Source organism: Corvus brachyrhynchos, unplaced genomic scaffold (assembly GCF_000691975.1).
Source record: "Corvus brachyrhynchos isolate BGI_N302 unplaced genomic scaffold, ASM69197v1 scaffold56, whole genome shotgun sequence".
Taxonomy (NCBI): Eukaryota; Metazoa; Chordata; class Aves; order Passeriformes; family Corvidae; genus Corvus; species Corvus brachyrhynchos.
This window is the reverse complement of record NW_008238664.1, coordinates 10312974-10336482: the sequence shown is the minus strand read 5'-3', so window position 1 is coordinate 10336482 and position 23509 is coordinate 10312974. Positions and strand designations below refer to the sequence as shown.

The 23509-nt window shown below is 38.2% G+C and overlaps 1 protein-coding gene across 2 annotated transcripts in view; it reads left to right on the top strand.

Moving 5' to 3' along the window:
- Window positions 1-8669: 8669 nt before the first annotated feature.
- Window positions 8670-23509, top strand: part of VEZT (vezatin, adherens junctions transmembrane protein) — a 51277-nt gene continuing 36437 nt past the window's right edge. For both annotated transcript variants that reach the window (XM_017737859.1, XM_017737858.1), the window contains exons 1-4: window positions 8670-9091; window positions 14819-14953; window positions 20131-20220; window positions 22383-22558. In XM_017737859.1, coding sequence (XP_017593348.1) covers window positions 8903-9091; window positions 14819-14953; window positions 20131-20220; window positions 22383-22558 — 590 coding nt within the window. In that variant the 5' untranslated portion in view covers window positions 8670-8902. The remainder of the gene's footprint in view (window positions 9092-14818; window positions 14954-20130; window positions 20221-22382; window positions 22559-23509) is intronic.

The following is a 23509-nucleotide window of genomic DNA, read 5'->3' as shown; positions in this document are numbered from 1 at the left end:
CTTTGGGCGGCGGGGCCGGGCTGCCCGGCCCCGCTGTCGGGCGGGCGCGGTGGGAGGTGTCGGGAGGCCCGCGACGGCGGGGGTTCCCTCGGAGCTGCCCGTGAGCACCGCTCGGGCTGCGAAGCGGCGCCCGGTCAGCCGGGTCGAACTGCAGGGTCAGGGCAGAGGGAGTAAATAGCTAAAAGATTCTGCCATCTGGATCGGTGTCACTCACGTAAAAGGTGTCTTTCACCGAGCACTGAGACTGCTTTATCTCTGTAGTATTTGTGTTACTACTGGATTTGCATAAGCCTTTGCTGGTTATATCACGTCTTCTTAGAGCCACAGTAGCATCTTGTCCTTATTTAAAACGGTAGTTAATACATCAACTGCTGCGGTTTGGTAACAAAATAGGGTCCGTTTGCAGCAGGTAAGTGTAGTTGTATCTTAATGGAGGATGCACCTGGTTTTGCAGGTGTACAAAGTGGTAGAGAAATGCTGTCTTTATAATGAATAATTATTATAATAGCAATAAGGCTTCTCTTCTAACCAGGATGGAAAACACTCCTTACATAAGCAATTATTTTTTTCTCAGCTATGTAAGTAGTATTTCTTTAGTCTTTGGTCCGTACCACGAAGTTTTGTGTTCATCCACAACCAACCTTCAATCCTAACAATAAATTTGTTGTTTACGTTGCTGCTATGTTAAATTGCTTCCTTTCATACAATAAATCTGTGGTGAGAATTTATTTCACAGGCATAATGCCTGCACTCTGCATTTCTATCTTCAGTAAAAGTGATACTTGTTTTACAGTTTCACAGTCCTTCAGTTCATGCAGCAGCTACCATTTTGATTGAAAAAGTTCTGCACAGAGAATAAAAGATCTCCTTGCATATGCTCTTCACTATTATCCTTGTGTTTTGGGAACAGATTTCTGTCACTAGTAAAGGCTCTTGGATATATTTACTGTACCAAGTGTGTGTGTTTATATCCGTACACACTTACAGGTATACTGAGTGACACAGTAACAGATCTGTCATATATTGTGGTACATCATAAGAAAGTCAGATAAGCAACAGTAGGACGAATACAGGCTGTTTGGGTTGGCTAATTGGTTGGACTGCAAAACTGGATGGGCTGCTAACTCATAAAAATGGGTACTGTGAAATACACACAAAAGTTATCTTCTGAAGTGCTCAGCAGGGTTCACAGCATTCTAAAACGAAGGCTCAACAGAGAATTATGAGCATACTTCACACATGGGCCAGAGATAGGAATTGGCAAGGAGCCAAAAAGCATTGGGGTAGTTAATGCTACAGCATATTTGCATTTTTAATTTTTGTTTTCTTGGGCCCCCAACTCTCCCCCTTAATTATTTATTGTTTCTGGTAAGCAACTACATTTTTTCTGCACCTCAGTAGGTCACTTCCCATGTTCTTCAGCAATCCCTGTTGCAGGAAGGCCATTAGCATTTAGACTTCAGTTGCTGTGTTGTTTTCTCTGTTCATTTGGAGCTCACTTCAGCAAGATATCGATCGATGTTGTAAGGAGTCGTAGTGTGCTAACAAATGCATAATCAGGAAAGAGGGGATCTTTCATGTGTCTCATACCCAAAAGGATGGGTAGGAGAAGGAAGTAAATGGGATATGCTTCACGTGTTCCATATCACAGTTATGTCCAGTGTTACTTTGTGCATGTTTTTTCGGGTCATAGCTCTGTCCAGCTGGTCCTGAAGACATCAGTGGCAGGTGTCCACATTAAAAATTTTGCAGCATCAAACAGATGATGGCCTGCTGATAAATATTTCTGAGCTTCCAAGGACTAGTCATTTTTCTCACTGTCAAAGTATCTTTTACATTAATTTATCTTTGAAGGAAAGGAAGCAGAAACACGGCATTTCTGCTCTGGGAAAGCAGTGTTTTCTATCAAGTTCAAATGCCACTGCAGATCATCATGATTGAACAATAATGTATGATGGGCAGTTAGTCTATCCACTAAGTGCTGCCATATTCTATCCAATTTATAAATTAATTCCTGCAGCAGCCAGCAATTTTTATTTGCTGACTGAATAGTCCCAGCACTTCAGTTCTTGCATTTGTTACAAGCATCTGCTCTTTCAATTAAAATACTACAAAAACAGTGGGGAGGAACAGAGCCGAAGACAGGCAGAGGTGCCCCTGATATGCTGGGCCCGGGCTTCTCTGCCCAGCAGTGCGTCAAATTAAAAATTGTGGCAGTGTAGAGCAGATTGTACTAAACAATGGAGGAACAATACATGGTGGTTTTTATCCGTGTCTGTCTTAATTTTTTAAGGGATAACAAATTTGATGTTAAGTTGCTTAAGATGAGTTTTTATACAAAAACTGCTGCAGTTACAGTTTACCTCAGAATCCTTTGGAAAATTTTGGCATTTTGTGTATTTATATGAGACTGGAATTGTGTTAGGTTTTTTCATTGTTGTGTGGACAATAAGATCTCCTTGTTTTCTTTTTCTTTCTTAATGTATAAATTAAAGAAGCTTCTTTTTCAAACTAGCTAAATTTCTGCATCATTATGCTAGTTGAGGGACTGTGTCAGAACTTTGTTACTTTGATTTATAACTGCCATCTGATTCCTGACTGGAAATTTATTCATGGCCACTTCATACCTACTTGCACATCTGCCAATGTTTTCTGTTATCTTACGTAGTTCTTATCTGTCTCTAGAATTTACAGAATCACAGAATCATTTAGGTTAGAAATGACCTCTGAGATCAAGTCCAGCCTTTGACTGATCACCACCTTATCAACTAGGACCATGGTCCTGTTTCTTGAACACCTCCAGGGATAGTGACTCCCTCTGCTGCTCCTTACGTGACTTGTGTTCCAGACCCTTCCCCAGATTCACTGCCCTTCTCTGGCCTCGCTCCAGCACCTCAAACTCTTTCTTGTAATGAGGGGCCCAGAACTGAACACAGTAGCCAAGGAATGGCCTCACCAGTGCCACGTACAGGGGGAGAATTTGCCTCTCCTAATGTGTTCATAGAAAGCAAACTTCTTCTGGCTAAGGATTATGTTAGGCTGGATAAACCAATATATCTTTGCTTCCTTTCATGAAACAGATTTTTCTGTTCATCATTTTTGGTTTGTCTTTTTAGGGTTTTCATGTCTATTCAGTTCATGTTTCTTTACCACATCTTGTAGCATAGTACTTGGCATTCTTGCTAGGGTTCTTATACAAGTATTTTCATTTTTTGCTTCTGGGAATACTTCGTTTCTTGCATGCTGGGCCTACAAACAACATTTTTATTTCTTCATACTGTCTGACTCACCTGTAATACGATAGGGTAACGACTCTCGATTATCAACAGCTTCCCCATTACTGGAGAGTTTGTTTTTATTAGTCCCTCTGTGTAAGGTCTTGCTGTTGTCTGTTGTTAAATTGCATGCCATTATCAATACCCACTTAAGGTCACCCTATTATGTTTCAATCCTTTTCTGCATATACAGTGCTACTTGGTGTTATCAGGAAATGTCATTAGTAAGCTTTTTGATATAAGTTTAATTATGGTAAATATTAAAGCTTTTAAAAATTCAAAAGCCTTGACCAAAGACTCATTTTTTATGAACTCCATTAGTAACCTTCTGATCCATAGCTTTCCACTCAGTGTAGACCACTGTTATCTCTGCCAGCAACATACTTGGTTCCTTTCCCATCTTTTTTATCTTAACTGATATGGCACTGTATCAAAAGTCCATATCCATACAGCATAGTGTAAAAAGTCCATATAAACTTCCTGCATTTCCCTTATCTACTAAAATTAGCTGTTTTATCAAAGAAAGATGTCAAGTAAGTTTGGCACAATCTACCTCTGGTGAATCCATGTGATACCTTCTTTGATGATCATTTGTTTTCTTCTTTGTCTTTGAATTTTGCAAGAAAGAATAATTATTCTCAGTAGCATGCTGGCTTTTGATCAAATTCATAGACCTGTCATATTCTTGATTGCTTTTTCTCCTTTTGAATATAGACACTATGCTTGGATTTTTTCTGCTTTTGAGTTTATAGATTTATTAAAAATCCTTTCTGCTGCATCTTTCATCTCCTGTGCCCATTCTTTCAGAACGCTGGGGTGAAGGTGATCCAAACACTGCATTTTCAGCTTCCAATTTCTGCTTTCAGCTGTGTAATTTGTCCTATATTTTAATGAGTTTGTGCAAGCTTGTTTTTTTTTTTTTTTTCCCTTTGGATAGATATTCAAGCTGTGCTCACAGAACCACAGAATGTTTGAAGACTGAAAGGGACCTCTGGAGGTCATCTGGTCTACCACCCAGCTCAAGCAGGGTCATCTAGAACCAGTGGCACAGGGCCATGTCCAGATGGCTTTTGAGTGTCTTCAAGGATGGAGATCTCACAATCTCTCTGGACAACCAGTGCCAGTACTCAGTTACCCTCACACTGACAAAATGTTTCTTGATGTTCAAAGGGAACCTTATGTGTTTCAGTTCGTGCCCATTGCCTCTGGTCCTGTCACTGAGCACCACTGAAAAGTGCTCATTTCTGTTCTCTTTGCACCCTTTCTTTAGAGATGAGACCCACCCTGAGGTTTCTCCAGGCCGATCAGTGCCAGCTCTCTCAGCCTCCCCTCATGTGTGAGATGTTCCTTCCTTCAGGTTCACCTAGACTGTTGTTGAAGCCTAATCCCTAATTACTGTGTCAGAGTGGTTCTGGTAGAAGGGTTGCAGGTGACTTCTGTTGTTTTCCATTTCTATTCTGTGTATTCAGAAGAAGTTACTCAGACTGCACAAATGTATGATTTTGACACACACAATATCAAACTGCCACCAGCTTAGATTTTTAAGGGCTTTTGCATATGCAGTGTTTGAAATACAAAGCTTTACATGTAGGATTGTGTGCAATGTAATACTGAATTAATTTCATTGGCATGATATCTCCATTTTAAAAAAAATTTATTAAGAAATAAATTTTTTCTCCTTGAGCCATTGTTTTAATTGATTAATGAGGCTTATGCCATTCCTACAATCAGTTCTGTCCTTATTATTTACTTAATATTGCTATTCATTAGCTATTTTGTTACTAATAGTAATACATGTTAAAGAATAGCCCCATCAAAGGACTGGCTGAGTGTCATAATGATTGTGTCACTGTGGAATCTAATCTTTTACTCTAGATCTAGAGGATCTGATCATTACTGTGACTCCAGACTTTTAAATTTGGGGTTGTTCAGCCCAGTAGAAATCCCAGACTGAACAATACAATATAAACTATGTATGTGTTCTTTCATGACTTCAGATTCTCTTTTGTGCAAATGGGATAATAATACCAAGGTAACAAAATGAGGCTTCCTTTGGTTCACCTGTCTGCATCAATTCTCAGAATCTATGCTAATCTATATTTAAAAAGAAAACAAACTGGGGTTGAGCACAAAGAGCATCAAAAACCTCATGTCCAAATTCATAAGTTTCTATCTGTGTAAAACATTGAACACAGCTCTACTGAACCCACAAACTAGAGCAAAGATTTTGAACATGTAACAGCTGCTCTCATTTCACAACCAGCCCTTCCTCAAGCAGTCAGTCTTCCCTTCACTGGAGGAAACTCCAGAAATAGTTACCCTTTCCAGAGTTTGAAGAGACATGTTCTGTGCTCTTTGTCTTCTTGCTGTAGTGGAAGAAGCTAATATGAGAAATGAATCCTGAAAACAGTGGGGAAGTGGTTTCCAAGGAGCATGCCATCCTAAGAGAGAAAGGAAGCACCAGGGCCCAGCAGAGCTGGTAACTATGTGGAACTGGGTCAGGCCTGCGTGGGGAGGAGGTAGGAATGGCGGAGTCTGCTTAGGCGGGATGTGGCACGAAGGAAAATATTGGGCAACATCTTAATGCATTCCAATGTCAGGTTCAGAAAGACAACTCTCAGTGCTTATTTAGGCATCAAACCAAGATGCTGCTTGGTGCTGAGGGGCATGGAGGATACCTGCATGTAATGTTCTGGTCCACAGATTCTGTAGGATTTTAAAGAGAGATTCTAGGAAGAGGCACCACCATTTCCCAGCACAATACAATACTGAACAGCCTTTAGCTGATGTGTACTTTACATGCCTACAATAGTAAAACGTCTAAAATGTGGTATTTCTTAGAATATTGGTGCACCACTATATGTTCAAATCCTTACCCGAACCCTTGTAAACTATATGTTTAAAAGGTTGAGCTTTTATCAAAACACTCAGTCACGTGTTTTCACAAATGTTTTCTTCACCTAAATAAACTGTCCTAAAATTATTTTGTTTAAAAAATTGAACAAAAACAAATTAAACCCCCACAGAATCTAACCTCAGACACTTCTTGTTGTGATGGGAATTTCAAGTCACTTTCATTCAAAAACCTGAAAACTTTAGGACTTGCAAAATCATGTGATTTTTGTCAAGCATCAGGCCCATAATGTTGTGTACTAAAAAATAATGTATCAAACATACATTAGGAAAAAGAAGCTGAAAACCAGTATTCATACACCTTCAACGGTACTGTCAGTAATGCTTCTTTAACAGGATTTTTCTCACTGAATGTTGGGTGGAGTAAAGATGTAGTACTCTTATGTTTTGTACGTGCATGAAATAAAGCCAGGTACAAATACACAGCTCTGTCAAAGCCACAGTTCATTTGTCATTCTAATGAGCTGGTTTTGGGACTGCGCTTTGTGTGCCTGAAGTGTGGGCTGTTGGCAGAAGAGGTGTTTGGGCTTCACTCCTCTTTTGCGGTTTATTCCCATCCTTTTCCTTATGCTGGCACCTGGATTTGTGGGTGATGCTGTCCAATGGCTCAGGAGACCGATTAGACTATAAACTAACCTGGCGAAGAATGTGGAAAAAAGAGAAATCCATCTTTTTTTTTTTCTATCACATTGTTTCCTTGTTCCATCTCACCATTTGGCTGCATAACTGTTACTGTCAGTGTTCTGAAGTGGTACTGCAGCCCGGGGAGATTGCAGTGTACTGTATAGGCACTTGGACTGGTGATGGATGGACTATTTCAGATATTTTGCTTCTCAGCGGTTTGCTAAGTTGAAGGGGAGGACAGACTTGCTCTTTTCTTCACATGACTGGGAGCAGGTGATACCAGAGAGAAAATAAAATAAACTGCAAGCTTAAAACTATGTGAAGAACAGTCTGGTTGTTGCAGAGGCCAAGTCAACTCATCAAGCATTTTTGGATATCAGAACAGATAGATAAAAGTATTATATGAGCCATATGGTGTGTAAACCTATATTGCCGTTACTATTTTTAATCGAAGATTTTAAGATGAAAATACACAATGATCCAGAGTAAATCTTGAGGTCTATTTTTTAATCCTCCTCTGTATTAGTTGCCCTGGAGTCATTTACAGCAGGACTAATACTGCAGTACTGCTTTTACAACTTCAAGTCATGAATCAACTTCCTTGAGACACAAATAGAAAGAATTGCTCAGTATACTTTTCTTTTAATCTTCTTAATGTGACTGCCTTTTGTTTCTTGAATGCTTTTCTCTTCAGTAAAGATGTTTGCACAGTGTGTTGTCATTAGTTAACATGATCAATAATAGATAAACAAGTTGATTATTTGGAGCTAATGTATCAGAGATACTTCACTAGTTTACCAGTCAGATGCATTAATTAATTAATTGAGTTTTGAATGTAAATGAAGAGTCAAATCTGTGAGTTGTTAGTAACTATTATAAAACAAACCACCCTTGCTATATCATCAGCCTAGTCTGATGGACCTGCATGACGAGTGACTTCCCACCCACAGCTCCAGGTACAGAGTCAGCTGGCTTGTTACCTTGTCCATCAGGGAAAGGAACATTTACCACATTTACTTGCAGTTTTTCCAGTATTTTTTACCTCTGTCTTTGTCAGAAAGGACCTGCTCAGCTTTCACCTGCATTTGCAGGTCCACTTTTGAATGGGTAAACAGGGCAGAGCTTTCAGTGAGTTTCAGTGCTTTGTCTAGTGTGTAGTATTTTTTTCTGATGCTTTTCCACGATGTCAGTAATGTGCAACCACCTGCTGTACAATGCAAAGGAAAGAGCATTCCCATGTCAGAGATGCAGTGATACAGAAACACACACAGGCTGTAAAACTTCCCAAACTCTTGAGGACATGTGAGTCCATGCTAAATTAGGTACACATCATAGAGTCATAGACTATACTGAGTTTGAAGGGACCCAGCTGGGTCATCAAGCCCAACTCCAGGCCCCATGCAGGACACCCCAATAATCACATCATGAGCCTGAGAGGGTTTTTCAAATGCTTCCAGAACTCAGACAGGCCTGATGCCATTACCACCTTCCTGAGGAGGCTGCTCCAGTGCTCAACCACCTCCGAGGTGAAAAATTCTCTCCTGATACCCAACCCAAACCTCCCCTGACCCAGGCCCATGCTGCTGCCCCATGCCAAATCCTGCCACTGGCCAAGATACTGTGCATCAGAAAATATCTGGGAACAGTAATAGATCAGTGGCTTTAAAGTAGTTCTCAGAGCCTACTTGTAAGTCAGATGATACAGTAGTGCTGGAGAGACCAAGGTCTGTGCTGCTGTGGTGGTGAAAGCAGAATAGGAAATCTAAATGACTCTTTGGCTGCCTTGAGGTCATTGTCTAATATTAGCCCTGTCAGCAGCGCCTGGCTCTTTGTCAGTCGGCGCTCAGTAGGAGGTGGTTACCAGCCAGGAGAATATGACCGAGGCTTTTAAATACTCTTGCTTGGAAAGTCTTATTAATGGCTGAATATGAGATCAATGTGCAATAATTCTTTCAAGCAGTATCTTTTTAAAAGCCTTTAGCAATCTGTCATCCTCATCTCCCTCCTCCCAGTTAGAAAGCCACATTAGTCAGGAGAAATCGCATGATCCTGGGAAGTTTCAAACTGCATCCGCTGATGCTGTGAGGAAAATGCCACTGTGCAGGGACACAGGTGCAGTTACACTGACGGCTTCTTCTCGTCCTCATCTCGGATCATCCTGGAGGGACAAGCAGAAAGAAACGGGGAGGTGGGCGAGATTCTGTCAGGTGCATGGGAGCAGTACCAAAGAGAAAAATGGAATACGCTCGCTCTTCCAGGAGACAAAGATCGCACTGTCTGTGAGTGTTAGCTCAACTTTTTCAGATTTGTTTTGGGAGAGGGGAAGATTTCTGTACTAGTAATTTGTTCTGAATTTAGCCACCTGTTCAACATACCTTAGCCTTTGCTGTCATTCTGGTAGAAATGTTTAATCTTTTGGGGTTTTAAACTGATAATTCATAATTTGTGGTTATTTTGGAGTTGGCTTAAGCTCCCACAGTGTGTTTGACATATTGGAAACCTCAGCTTTGCAAAACATCTGTATTTTAAGAGATCTTTAAGCCTCTTTTTTTTGTGCAATATCATTAAATACTACTGCTGAGGTTAATCTGCTTCATTAGCTACTAAGTGGCAAATTTTATCATAGTAAAGAATATGGGTGAGGGAAGCCCCTGTCTTTATTGGAGAAATCCTGAGTCATTTACTTCATGATGCATCAGCAAAAATAATTGGGTGTGGTTTTGATTTTCAGCTGCTATTGTAACAAGACTAAGAAAGCTAACAGTGTCTTAGTCTGATACGTGCTTGAAAGGTTTTTCTCAGAATATGCAAAAAATGCCTCACGTATTAAAGTGCGATATCTGTGCTTGCAAGGCTCTAATAGATGTAAGTATTTGAATATTTATCTATACAAAGCAAACTCTTTTCTGAGGCTGGGGAGTTCTCTACTAAAACAGCCTTTCCATCACACAGTAGTAGGCAATGTTATGTTTGATTATCTTTCAGTATTTGCCTTGATTTCGATTTTTTTACTGTCTTGTAATTGCAAACACAATGCTTAGTCTTCAGTTGAGATGATGGTTTTTCCTAACCCAAGTCAGTGCCCTATTAAAATAAGCATTGGAGAAGTGTTAAAAACCCAAAGTAATTTAGTGGACTGTTCTTTAATCCTGCCAAATATATTTTGGGTTTAGAATGAGTTTCAACCTTTCAACAATGAAAAAAGGAGAATTTTAATTAAACGTATGTATGTGAGTTAAATAATTTTTAGTAGTATGGATCTTAAATAAATATGCTTATGGAGTTGTGAATGAGGGGGAAAAGATTTTCTTTCTTGATTCTGTTAACAGGAGCTTAAATAAACCTGTACTGTCCTGTAAATGGTTACAATTGAATGACTTTGCAGTATGACTATTGTGAATTAGAAAAGGCATAAAAAGATAAGTGGATTTTTTGTTGGTTTCAGCTGAGTCCATAGAAAACTCTGATTCTTAAAACTTTCAAAAACTGTATTCATCAACAGTTCATCAGCTCTTTCTGACTATCTTGCTTCCCTTGTTAACAAGTTTTTTCATATATAATCCGTATGAAGTACACCAAAGAAGAATGGCTTTTAGTCTTCTGTTTGTTCTGGAACTGTTTCATGTCCAGCACTCATTTAGGGCAATTAATGTAATAAAAAAAATGCCCTGGTTGTAAATGTAATCTCTGTCTCCTGTATCTAGGTTGTCCCAGAAAGTGACTTAGAAGAAGAAGCAGCATCTTGGAGGAAACTTCAGAAATAAATACAGCATATTGCTGAAAAAACTTGTTTTGGTATCAGCACTTATTTTAGATAATATTTCCTATCAGTAACTGATAGTATGATGGTAACATAATAATAAGCTGCATTATTAAAAAAAAAATCCCTCTCTACTTTGTACATTATTCATTACCATGTCGTTCTGCCAGACACAACTAGAAATAAACAAAAAAACCTGTCTGTCAACAGGAGTAATACTAATAATTATAGTTATTATCTAAGCTGAGAGTGGTTGAAAATAAAAATTCAAAAGTACTTGGAATAGATTCCTTTAGAATAATATCCTCTATTAATAGGAAGATGAGATTTTATATTTAAAATTCCCTCTTCGTGCCATCCACTGAAACAAACTTGCCTTTACCTCACATTCTAATATAAAAGCTTTTTCTCAAGTCAAATTTTTTTTTTTTAATTTGATTTTGATTTTTTGATTTCATTACAATCTATTACTGCTTGCAAGGATAAACTTTCTGGTGTGTCATGAATTGCTTGAAATAAAAGTGTAGCATTTATATCACATGCAGAAATGTAAAAGCTGTTATGCTTTTTTTTTTCCTTTTTAATGTTGGACTGTTGTAAAAAGGAATGTATGAATTCCGGGCAAAGAAAATTGGGAGGAAAAAAGGCAGAGGCCTCCTATTTTCCCCAACCAAGAAGTATATTTTTTTTAATATTATCATGATATTTGCAGGTGAAAACAGCTGAGCCTGACAGTGCTGATGAACAACAGCATGAGTTGAAACCAAGGAACTTTTCTCACAGTTAGAAGTGCATGTGCAAGAATATGTGCATATCTGCGATCTTTTTTATGGGAAAGAAGGCTTTTAGGAATGAGAGGTTTGGGTAAGGATCTAAGCTAAAAATTCAGTGGTATAATTTGTGGTACGTCAGACACATTATGAGATTTAATTATTGTTTTTAAAGCTTTGTGAGGATGAAACATGCTTTGTAAGCATTAAGTGTAGTACTTCTGTCTCTTGTACTGAAACACACAGTATACAAAATAGGATATTTTAATGGTATCATATTGCAACTTTGTAGTTGCATAATTAATAATTTTCTGATTCCTTGATAATATTGGAAATTTTGTGGGAATGTCCCCATACATAAAATCTACCCTTCAACTTTTAAAAATTGCTTTAATGGGTTTTCTAGCCATTATTTACATATGTCATGGGAGATACTATCTATAGATTGGTGGAGACATGCTCCATTTTTTCCGCTTTTGGTTATAGGCAACCATGAGTTATACAGACCACACAGCTTTGCAAGTGACAGGCTTATTAGGCAGTGGGAAATGAAATACAATAAGTAAATAAACAGTGTGGGTTTGTGTTAGCATAGACTAATGTATGTATGCCATCTGTGGTATTTCTAATAGGAGTGTAATCTTCAGATTTTCTAAGCAAAATAAAGCTGCCTGTACTACACAAGAGACCTCACTCTTAGTGGAAGAACTTTGTGATTAGTTTGTTAAGATTCTTAATAATCTAATTTCACAAGGGCCTCAACCCACTTCTTATTTGTTGCTTTCTTTATCCACATCTTGCATGCTTCTAATGGATTCAGAAAGGGGAACAATGGTGGTTCTACGTACATAAGGAATTTTAGTCACAGCACAGTTCTTGGTCATTGAAGTTTATAAAAATACAGGTTTTTTCCAATATGCAAGTAAGTTCTGCTAATAGTATTTTAGAAAGACTGGGAAAGATGAAGCATGTGGAGCCAAAGAAATCTGTTGGAGAAGGTTTTTGTAGCCTGAGTACTTTCTGAGAAACTGAAAGAGGAAGACCATTGTCTACGTAAAGGAATAGATGATAAACTGTCACGTTAGATTTTAATTAACTTTCATTTCCTTACCTAATAGTCAGAAATCTGATTTCCAGTTCTGAGCAGTAATAAAAAATGTAAATTTACCCATTATGAGACCGTGTAAAAGCCTTCTAAGAGTTATTCAAAGGGATTTATTTAAAACTAGTAAGGTGCCTATGTTCTACCTTAATGACAACAACAAATAAAATTACTCTTCCTAGTTAGAGGCTGAAATTTCATTAACATTTGGAGAGATGGTGTATTTTTTACTATCTCTGTAGAGTAGAAAATTTACTAATTACAGTTAGAGGGAAGATTGTGACATAGCTAGGTAACCAGTAAAAGGGAAGAACTGGGCATTCTTACATCTATGCTGTATTTCACTTACTACTGATAGCTTTCAGGATTTTAGATAATTCAGTCTTCAGTGGATAGTCTCTGTCTGTCTCTGCCTCTCATTCTGCCTTCCTTCATCCATTTTTGTGAGGAAATTAAACTAATCTAAACAGCAGTAGACAGTTTTTCTTGATTAGCTTTAAAAAAATTATCTCATCATGGACCCCAAAGAAAGGTGCACCCAGAGATACTAGTAGAAAAACTCCTTGGTATTTTTGGGTTATTTTGCCAGCTGTCTGTATGTCAGTGAGTTCCAATAAAGTACAAGAACAGTCATGTGTCATATGATGGCTGAACTTGCTTGTGGCAAGTATGGTCAAGATGATGGTCAGGTTTGGCAAGAGCCTAGATAGGATTTCCTTGAAGTTCTGCCTGGAGCAGGCCTTAAAACTATGATTTTTGAGGAAAACATTCTCTGTTCACCCACTGCTTTGTCTGTGTCTTCATCTAAATGTGGAAAATTTTGGCTGGTGCTGACTGAAACCTCCGTGCTACCCTAAAGGTTCTTGTGTGGAGGTGTTCAGGTTGTTCCAGATGTGTTGGCAGTGCACAGCCTGGCTCTGTATGAAAACCATTTTAAGAAGACAAGGTTATGCATATCCATGCATATTCTGAGTTTTGTCCTGAAGTTATTAGGTGAATTTAAGTGTCTTAAATAGATCAAGTATTCTAGTCTATTATGTTTTCTCTTCCATTTCAATTAAGGAATTCCGGTAAAATAGCACGTTCTACTTAGCGAGAAACAGCCGGTCCAGAACAGCACGGTTTAATTAGAGTTGGATGCATTTTGAAAAAGCACTCAACCGTGGAAGAGGGGTACTTGGAAAAACCGTAGGATTGTGTGGTCACACTGGAAATATTCTCACAAGGAAATGAGTCATTAACCTATCCTAGTGTTTCGCACAATCATTGTCATTGTGGGTGATTGTGATTGTCTGCACCTGTGAGTTGGTACGAATATTTAAGTTTCAGGTAATGACTGGATGCTGAATCTCTTGTGAGTAACTGAAACAGAGTAAACAGAAGTATGATTTTTCATGCTTTAAATAGGTAAGAGGGATTAAAATAGCGCTTTGGTGATGGGGTTAACAAAATTTCTAAAGGTAACTAGTTAATTTGTTCAGCTGATATGAATAATGGCTTCCAAGTTTTATTGCGTGGCAAGCAGTGATTTGAGATTTGCTGTGTTGGTACATGGTCAGAGTAGGGGGGCCCTTCACAACTTGCACCAGCAAGTTGATGTAACAATTAGTAGCAGATGTTCTGTTGGTGCTTATTTCTGGAGACCTCCACAACTGTGCCTTATTTAAAGTTTTTACTTTTTAAATACAGTATTGTGGTTGATAGTATGTTAAATTCTTAAGATGTTGGTGTTCTTCCTGTGCAGTTTGCTAATGTTTGCATACTCTCATTAATAAAATTTTTCAGGGGTCAGAATTAATCCCTGTCTAACTAGGCTATATCAGATTGCTGAGAGTTTCTCTTAAAAATGAAGTCTCTTTACATGTCCTGAGTAGAACTGGAGTTATCTTAGGTATTGTTTTCATCAAATCTGTCCTAGATACTGCCATATATATAGTTGTAAACAGAAAATAAGAGTTGAGTAAATCTAGGTATGTGGTGCAGATGACAAGAAGAAATTTCAGAGGTCTATATAGATAAATATCCAATCATTCTAAATATCACCATTCTCTGGTGATCAGAATTCCATACTTTTTCTATTTTATTAAGGACTGTTTGTAAATGATTAGTTTTAATCATTTACATTTTAGGAGTTTAAAAAAGTTGGGTGGAGTTTTTTTGGGTTTTGTGTGCTATGGGATTTCTTTTTTTTTTTAAAGCCAGAATACTAGTACCATGCTTGGAGAGAGCAGAAGCCTTTTTCTAATTTTTTTTTCCATTTCTCAGTCCATTCATTGCTGGTTGTGTGGTTGCTGAATTCACAGTGGTGTTTTGTGGGAAACATGGAATGATTTTTAACATTGTTTTTTTCTCGTTTTTCTAACTCTCTTTTCAGAATTCCCCACTCTACCAATATCTGCAGGATTTGGGACACACAGATTTTGAAGTATGTTCCTCAGTGTCGCAGAAGGCAGAGCAATGTGCAGCAGCGGAAAGCCAAAGAGAGCAGACTGTGCATGCTGCTCAGAAGGTGAGCACTCTCCTGTTGCTGAGCATTGATCTTCTCACAAGAGAACTGCAGTGCTTCACAAATAGGAGAAATCAGAACAGAGAGAAATCGCTTCCTGTATTTAAAAAAACAAAGGAAAACAACCCCAGACAATAAACCTCAACCAGTTATCTCTTGTCTGCAGATGTGTTTGGAAAATCATGGTTAATCAGTATAGTTTGGAGTGTTTCTTTGCACTTATGTAAGCTAGGAAAACAAGAGGCTTTGATAATTTTTTGAGTGTTGAAAATTATCTTATGTAGTGGATCTTACTATGTTAGCTTAGCATGACATTCTGGGAATAGAACCTGTCATTTTCAAGAACAGAATATTTATAGTTTCTAGCCCTTCCCAGGCATTCAGTTGCTAAGTATAGCTTTGTCTGTGACAAAACATATTAAGAAAGAGGATTTCTGGGAAGTAGAAATGCAATAACCAATCTGAATGAGGTAGTTGATGTGGATAGCTATTGCATTTGTAATAATGATTGCTTCTATCACTGGTCACAAAGCAAGGCTGAATTTAAATCAGGATTTAGCTCACAATTTTCTTTATTTTGAGCTACTTTTAAAAGTATTCATGGAAATATTAGGTTTACTATGCTTGCTTTTCAGAGTTGTCAGCTGGCACTCACCGTAACCCACAAGAAACCACCTGAAAATATATTTTCTCTTTAAAGCTAATGGCTGTTGTGTGGTGTGTTTACACTAAAGATACCTATTCTGACTTAGTGTAGGAAGACTTTGATTAAATGTTTATTTATGTATTTATTAAATGTTAACATTTGTTCACTGCTAATTAAAAATTAGGACAACATATTTAACTTACTGATGTTCTGTTGGTTACTATGAAGTAATGCATGGACTGTCACTTAGCTATATTATTTTGAATAGTTAATTTTGTGGCACTCAGAAAATCAGTATAACATTGTGTTCGTGTATATAATTTCCACTGAATTTTATACGAAAGTGTTGTAGGGTTAAGAACCTCAAAAGTATTAGGATACACTGCTTTTAAAAACCTCAGGTATTCTGGTTTTTTCCCCTCCCTTCCCCTCAAGCATTTTACACTTAATTTTATTATGTTGGGAGCAATTCCTCCGGTATTGTGTCAGATGTAGAAGTAATTCTTCATGGTTTGCCTTGCAACTTGAAGGGAGTGAGTGGGTGTGTGAAAACAGGCTGCCCATTTCTTGCAAATAGTAGGTGATGTTCACATCGTCTCATCTCTGTCTAGACAAGGATACATAGTGGAAATGAGGAAGAAACCTGTGTGTAGTTTCTAGTGGTAAATTATCATAGGTTCTTCCTGCTGCAATTCCAGTACTGGTTGGGAAAAGTTAACATTTTTCTTTTGTAATTTGATGTCAGAAAGTCTGTTTTTGTCATTTGATTTCTGTGTCCTGTTTTGGGAGGGTGTCTCAATAGGAAAGAAAATGAGGGAGAGGCAGCTGGCCACACATTTAGGAAAGTAGACTGGATTTAGGAGAATCTGAGGCTTTTTGTTGCAACTTTTTTATGACATACAGACAAATAATTTGCATTCCTATCCAGTCATTTCCTCAGTTTTCCATGAGACTGTTACCATTTCCCTTCTGTTGGCCTTCACTGGCCTGGTCTACAGAAATATTAAAACATCTGGAAAATAATTGGTTTCTGACTTTGAATATGTACCTACCCACAGTCCTAATATAAAATGATCTTCCTTGAGGCTTGATGTAACTATGATTACAGGGAGTAATGGTGTTCCATGCTGAATAATTCTCAGTATGTGTATATCACTTTCCTTCTGTTCTGAAAAGCAAGTTTCCAAATGCCTTAAACACTTTATTAAAATAAAAATGCAAAAGCCGGAGTATTGCTTTGTCTTTGAGTTGAGATTGTCTCCTCCTCTTGTGTTCTGTCAAGTGGGAAGCCTGAGCATCTGAAAGCTGGTGACATGCAGCAAGAATTTGGCACGGCAAAGGTCTACTTTGGGATCTTCAGGGACTGAAAAAAACAGATCTGGGAAGAAAACGAGGTTCCTAGTGACTGATACAAATGTTTCTGTTGCATCTTGCTGTGCTGCCAAGCAGAGTGTGTGGTTCAGGCTTAAGGAAAGGCAGAGGCACCGGTTGAATTTGAAGCACTTCTTAAATATTTCTCAGGGTGTGTGGTTTTGGTGGTGGTTTTTTGGCCTTGTTTTAATCAGAATATGGTCTTAATGAACATTGAGTTAAAAAGCTGTGAAGGTGTTTAAAGGTTGTGTTCTAGAGGCTGATGAAATGCCAAGCTCCCATCTGAGGGATTATGGAGATGTGATTCAGCATAGTAATTGTAAGTGCAGTGTTCCTGGCTGTGCCAATCTCTGGAGAAAGTTCCAGCTCAAGTCCTGGTCTTGTGATCACTTGATACTCAAAAGTACTGTTAGCAAGAGCTCCTACACTTGTTTTCTGGAATTAAATCCCATTTTGGTAATTCTGCCTGATCTTTACAGAATTTATCACTTCCCATTTACATCTTTCCTTTCTCAGTCATTTTCCTAGACTGCTGTGCGTACCCGAATGTTTAAATTGTTTATACTGTCACACCTTAGATATGATGATATTTTATCATTAGAGCAGAGCTGGTCTTGGTGCAGCTACTGAGGGTCGTGTTGGGGCTAGCCCTCAGTAGCTGTGCAGGTGACCTGATGTGGGATGGCAGAGGGACCATCCTTTGCCTTTGCTGGGGCTCCCACCCACTTAAGGCAAGGTATTCAATGTGTAGCATTATCTTCTTCTGAAGTGCACAGAATTTCTCTACAAAAGAAAAATAGTCCCTAGAATTCTTTTTTAGATTCAAATTAATTTATCTAAAATGTGTATGTACTATGCTAGTATTTTTTTAAATGTTAGGAGTTATGCATCTTTTTTATTTGTTTACAGAGAGTTTGACTGAGTGTTGTTCTAAAGCTGTAAGAAGAATACTCCAGAAGCATTGGCAACATGACCTGACTTGTGTGTTGGTGAAAGTAGTTTTACTTGTCAGTAACACTCCCAGTGGGAATGCAAACTGTGAGACAATATTCCAAGGATCCGAATAATTCATTGTGTTGCTGTACTCTGTTGGGTCACAGCCCAAGACAGTGGGTTGTCTTGCTTTGTATTTTCAAGCACTGACTTGCCTGTTGAGTGTTTATGCAAGCTCAGATTTTTATTTTTAAACTCAACCATGGAGAATAAACTAAAAGATTGCTTAAGTAGCACACTAGGGTTTTTTTTTTCAGTAACTCCACAGTCTAGTTTAGTAAGCTGGTAGAAGTTTAAAACTATCCTTAGTGTAGCTTTAAATGTTCATTATGAAAATCCAAATACTTACAAAGGCTAAGCAGTTGAAAATGATAGGCTTCAAGAGGCATAGTCTTAAATTAAATGGATGATTCTTTCTGTACCCTGCTTTCAGTGTACAGGGAAGAGTACTTCGCAGTGAAATATGTCTGAAATTCAAATGCAGAGCAAGACCTTTGTTTATTTGATTTCAATTTTCTAAAAATTGTGATCAGAAAATTTTATTTCCTTTTGCACCACTCTGTAAGAAACTTGAAAGATAATCTAGTGCTGCAATTAGTGACAGTCTTCTGACTTATGTCATTGCCCTTGAGCAACATCAAAATACAATCACTTGGATTTATTCCATAGTCTCAAGTGTGAATTGCTGGGGTAGCTCCTAATAAGCCACAATGATGTCAGTGTTTCAGGAAGAGCTATCATTATGAGATCCCTGTTACTGGTTTACTGCTCCACTGACCTAAAAACACTTCCTTGTGGCATGGATCTCAAAATCTAACTGTACACAGAAAGATGAGACATTTGTAAAGAAAAGCTTGAGTTAGATTACTTAAATGGGCACCAAAATAAGTTGTTTCAAAAACTGTGTAGCATAAGGGCTTTAGGGTGACAGTTCCTGATGTTAAGGCTGTTCTGCCCTGGCTGCTGCACCACACTGGTCACACTGCCTTTCAGAAGGCTGTCAGGCTGGTCACAGGTTAACTACAAAACTCTCAGCTCCTGTTGCTTGGGTTAAACAAACAAGAAGGGAATAAAAAACAAAACAAAACAAAACAACAACAAAACCAACAAGAAGGAGAAACAGAAGCTGTCACCTTTTATACATTGAGCTATTAGAATCTGTATGGGGTTTTGTTTTATTATTTTAAAACAGTATGCCACAAAATGTAAGCTCTTCACAATTAATTTTTTTTGGCATACATTTTATTTGGTTGTATTACATGTCAGCATTCTGAAGATTGAGACAGGGCCTCAGAATTCATGAAATATATATAAGTAAATATTTTGAAAAATACTTCCTGTCAGTTTAGTCTGAGGTAAGTAGATACAACGATGTGTCAAAAGCTGCTTTTTTTTTTTGTTCATTGAATGGCTGCAGACTGAAGCAAAACCATGCATCTATTCAGTTATAATCTGTCATGCATCTTGTTTTAGGAAGATACATGAGTAGAATGTGTGATGACTGAGAGGGAGTCCCTCTATTAGTGGCATTTGAAGTTATGTTTACAGCTCAGACAAAAGCGTGGATTTATAGGTTGCATGGGAAGCAGCATAGAGACAAAATACCTGGTGGCACACACTGGTGTGGACAGGGAATTTCTGGGGCATTTTTTCTTCTTACCATCACTCTTCCTGCCTCTATTCACAGCTCCTCTGGAATCTTGTGCTCAAGCTGCAGTGGGCTGCTGAGGAGGGGTTGTCCCTGTCCCTGTCTTTTCACTTTTCTTCAGCCTGTCAGTCATTTAACCTTCAGGTTTTTTATCCCCCAGGAGAGAGAAAGTCTTTCATATCAATGCAGTAGCTGCCAACTTGAGATCAATCTAATCTTAGCTGTAGTTATTTTTAGCAGAACAACATAACAATCTTTTATGCTCCAAATAAGTGGAGTTACTGAAGGTTATATTTTATTCTCTTGTTCACAAGCAAACTGACGGGAAGCAGATGTTCTCTTAGTGTACTCTGAAGTTAGGCCAGACGCAGTAAGTGAAACTTCCTTACAGGTACTTGGGTCTGAGTTAACAAGAAAATCAAATGCAGAAATAAAGGCATTGTCTGTTGTTATTTATTTAATTTTGGCTTTGGTTTTTTGTTTGTTTTTATTTTTAATTGGAGTAATTTCTGTTCCTTTCAGCAAAGCATCCTGTCAAAACTAGTTGAGTTTTTTAGAAGTTGGTTTCCTTTTCCACAGTATAAGAAAAATGATGACATACTTCACCGACTGGTAAGTGATCACTTTTTTTTATTTTTCCATTTCCTTTCCTAATCCACAGGTCTTCCTCTGCTCTGTATCTCATCCTCTGAACAACATCTTTGGTCTGTATTGTTGGGTTTGGCTCTAAGAGTTTTACTTATTCTTTAGATAATCCGTATTCTGGTTTTCAGTTACTGTGCCGAATTGGGCACAAAAGGACAGGAACAGTATCAGTAGCCAGGTTGAAGATGTTCAAACTGTGGAAGATAATAAAAAAAAAAATACATGAGAAATTAAAGAAGTTCTTGAAAGCTGAAATGAGTTTAATTGCAGTATGGGTACCCCTTTGGTGGAAAGCAGTGGGGAGACGCTGGCTGAGAAAGTCCATGTGTTGCAGCCTAGTGCCTTGTAGAGACCACCTAAGACAGAAGGTTCTGGAGCTTCAGCTGAGTATTGCTTCACCCTCTGTTTCAGCTTGTTAGTTCAGGCCCAGCACCACCACAGTGCGGCTGTACTGGCCCTGGACCAATTCTGGCCTCTTTGCTTCTGCACTGCTCTCTACAGGGCTTCTGCATTTGGGAAAGGCAAATCAAACTTTGTTTGCTCTTTCTCTGCCGCACTGCTTTCCAGTCTGGGCTTGTCTCAGATCTGCTTTAACTTGTACCCAGCTCCTTCACACTCCTAGTATGGCTTGCAAATGTCACTTTAGTCAGACTGTTCCAGAATCTAGAATTTTGATTTGTTTTTTTCTACTACAATGTAGGGATGATGTCCTCAAATGGAGTTTCAAAAGAAAATGTTAAGCAGCATGAGAAATTAGAATTTTCCACTTCTCACAGAGTTCTGCTGTATCTCAGTTCTCCTTTATCTCAGGAGGACAAAATTTCCTCTGAAAATCTCTCATCAGTGATCTTTGATTGACTTTTTTCTTCCTCCCTCTTCCCTATGAATCGAGGGTATTATCTTAACAGCAATTTTTAGCCTTACTTTCTTGAGATGAAGACGTAACCCAAGAACATGGAAAACATGTTTGTCCTGCTGCATACTACAGTAGAGTTCTGAAATGACACAGGATGCGTCGGAGGAGGGCAGAGTTTCCTCTTGCACACAGTCCTGAAACAAATGTTTTCCATTAAAAGTAGAATGAAAGTTATCTGAGGTGACATCTGTGCATGGAATTAAATTTCTAAACTAGCTATCTTATGGTTTCATAAAGAATCTCATTCTGTCAGTGACAGAATGAAACAGATTTTGTACTGTGAAATGTCACACTTGTGTTAGAAGTTTCTATTAGAGACTTTTCAGAAATATTCTCTTTTCTCTCCTGTAATTAGCTAGATGCAGGGATGCACATGTTCAGTGTTCGCTGGGTTTTGTTATGGCATTCTTAACTTGAAGTAATTGTGGTTTGGTGCAGTATTCAAATGACAATTTCAGGGGGCTTCTCTGATGGTTGTATTTGTCTTCAAGAGTTGTCTATTTGTCTTCAAGAGCTATAGTTGGGGAAGAAAGTAGCAAATGCTTATGGCATCAAATTCACAAATAAGGAACTCCCTGAAATTTATCTGGAGTTTAGCAAGTGTGAGGTCTTTGGAGCCCCATGCTGTTTCATGCTTGGATTGAGTTCCCTTGGGAAAGGTACAGAATCCTGCAGGAGAGTACTCCACTGCCGTGGCTTCGGGCTTCAGTCCAGTGCATTGACCCTACTGTTACTAAGTGTCCACAAGTGACTTTTTGTTGACTAATTTGCAATATCTCTCTTTCTTTCTCTAAGTTTTGGTTGTTTGTTAATGACATAAATGATGTCACGACATTTTAAAAAAAGTATTTTCTGTTTTTTTTAATGATCTGATAGATACAATACCTCTCTGATTCTTATGCAAATATATTGGCATACTCTGTGGCCTGTTTCCAGTTATTGTTACTATCTAGGTCAGATTACAAAGTCAGTGTGATGCATCCTGCAAGCCTGAACTGCTAGGTAGTGTGTGAGCTTTTAAAGCTAAACAAGTTTAATAAAAAAGTAGCTACTTGTGATATATCTGAAAACATTCCTGTACTGTGGGAACAGATTGTTGTCAGTAAAGTGTAGTGTGTGTGGGTGTTTTCCTTGTTTTGCTAACTTAATTTTAAGAATTTGCATATTCTTTACTAATGCCTGTTTTTTCTCCTGCCCATTTCTATGTGGTAAGGATGTCGGATTTCGATTTGACACGCTCCGTACCATCCTGCAACAGGAAGTTCTGCTGCAGGAGGATGTGGAACTGATTGAATTCCTTGACCCCAGTATCCTGTCTGCAGGGCAGTGTAAGCAACAGGAAAACAGGCAGCTTCCAACGCTACGCTCCCTAGCAACTCCTAATATTTGGTATTGTATTGAGGATATCTACTGTTATATTCACTGAGAAAAAAGCAAAAAATATATTGTGCATTCTTGAGATAAAATGCAACATTAAAGTAACTATATTTTTTCTCACGTCCTTGGGTCTTTATTCTAATAGTCCCCGGATTTTTGTATAAGCATGTTTTTTTTCATTGGGCATTTTGTTGAAAGAGTGAATTTTAATCTGAGATAACTACATGAGCATGAGTGAATACTCCCAAACTGATATATTCCATAAGGAAGAACTAACATAGCTGATTAGTTCATTAATTTCTGAAACTATATAGAGGTGATTTTGATAAATGAGACATGATTGTGAAGACTGAATTGAAAAGTGTTTATTTTGGTGTGGTCTTCATAAAATATGTTGTGGGTGGGGGGAGGTGAGGTGGGATGTGCAATTAATTTTCAAACATAGAATATCAGAAGAATAAACTACAGAATATTTTAGTAAGATGCATTGAAGTCAGCAGAGTTGTGGAATTCACTCAAGAATACTGAAGGAGCTGACTGCAGCAGTATCTGAACAGCTACCACCTGTATTTAAAAAATACCACCAGTGGTTGTTCTGACAGAGTATCTTGCTTGGAAATGTGGGAATCAGTAGAAAAAAATACTGCATAATATGGGTCAGTGCTATTTTCTCATACATAAACTAAAAAGTAGATGAAATTATTATAGAGTCACACCTCAACTGTTTAAGTTATGTTATTATTGATGCTCTCTGCCAAACAAGAGAACTTTTGAAACAGATTTTTCTGGTCCTAGCATTATTCAGTTTCTTTAACTTTCAGCTGATAAAGTACACTTACAAAATTTGTGAATGTTGTTCACCTTCCAGATGACACCAAGTTTGTGTTTTCATAGACTAGAGGTCAACATTAGCTTGGAGAAATACCTTGAAAACGATAGAAAATTCAATAAAGACAAACGTTT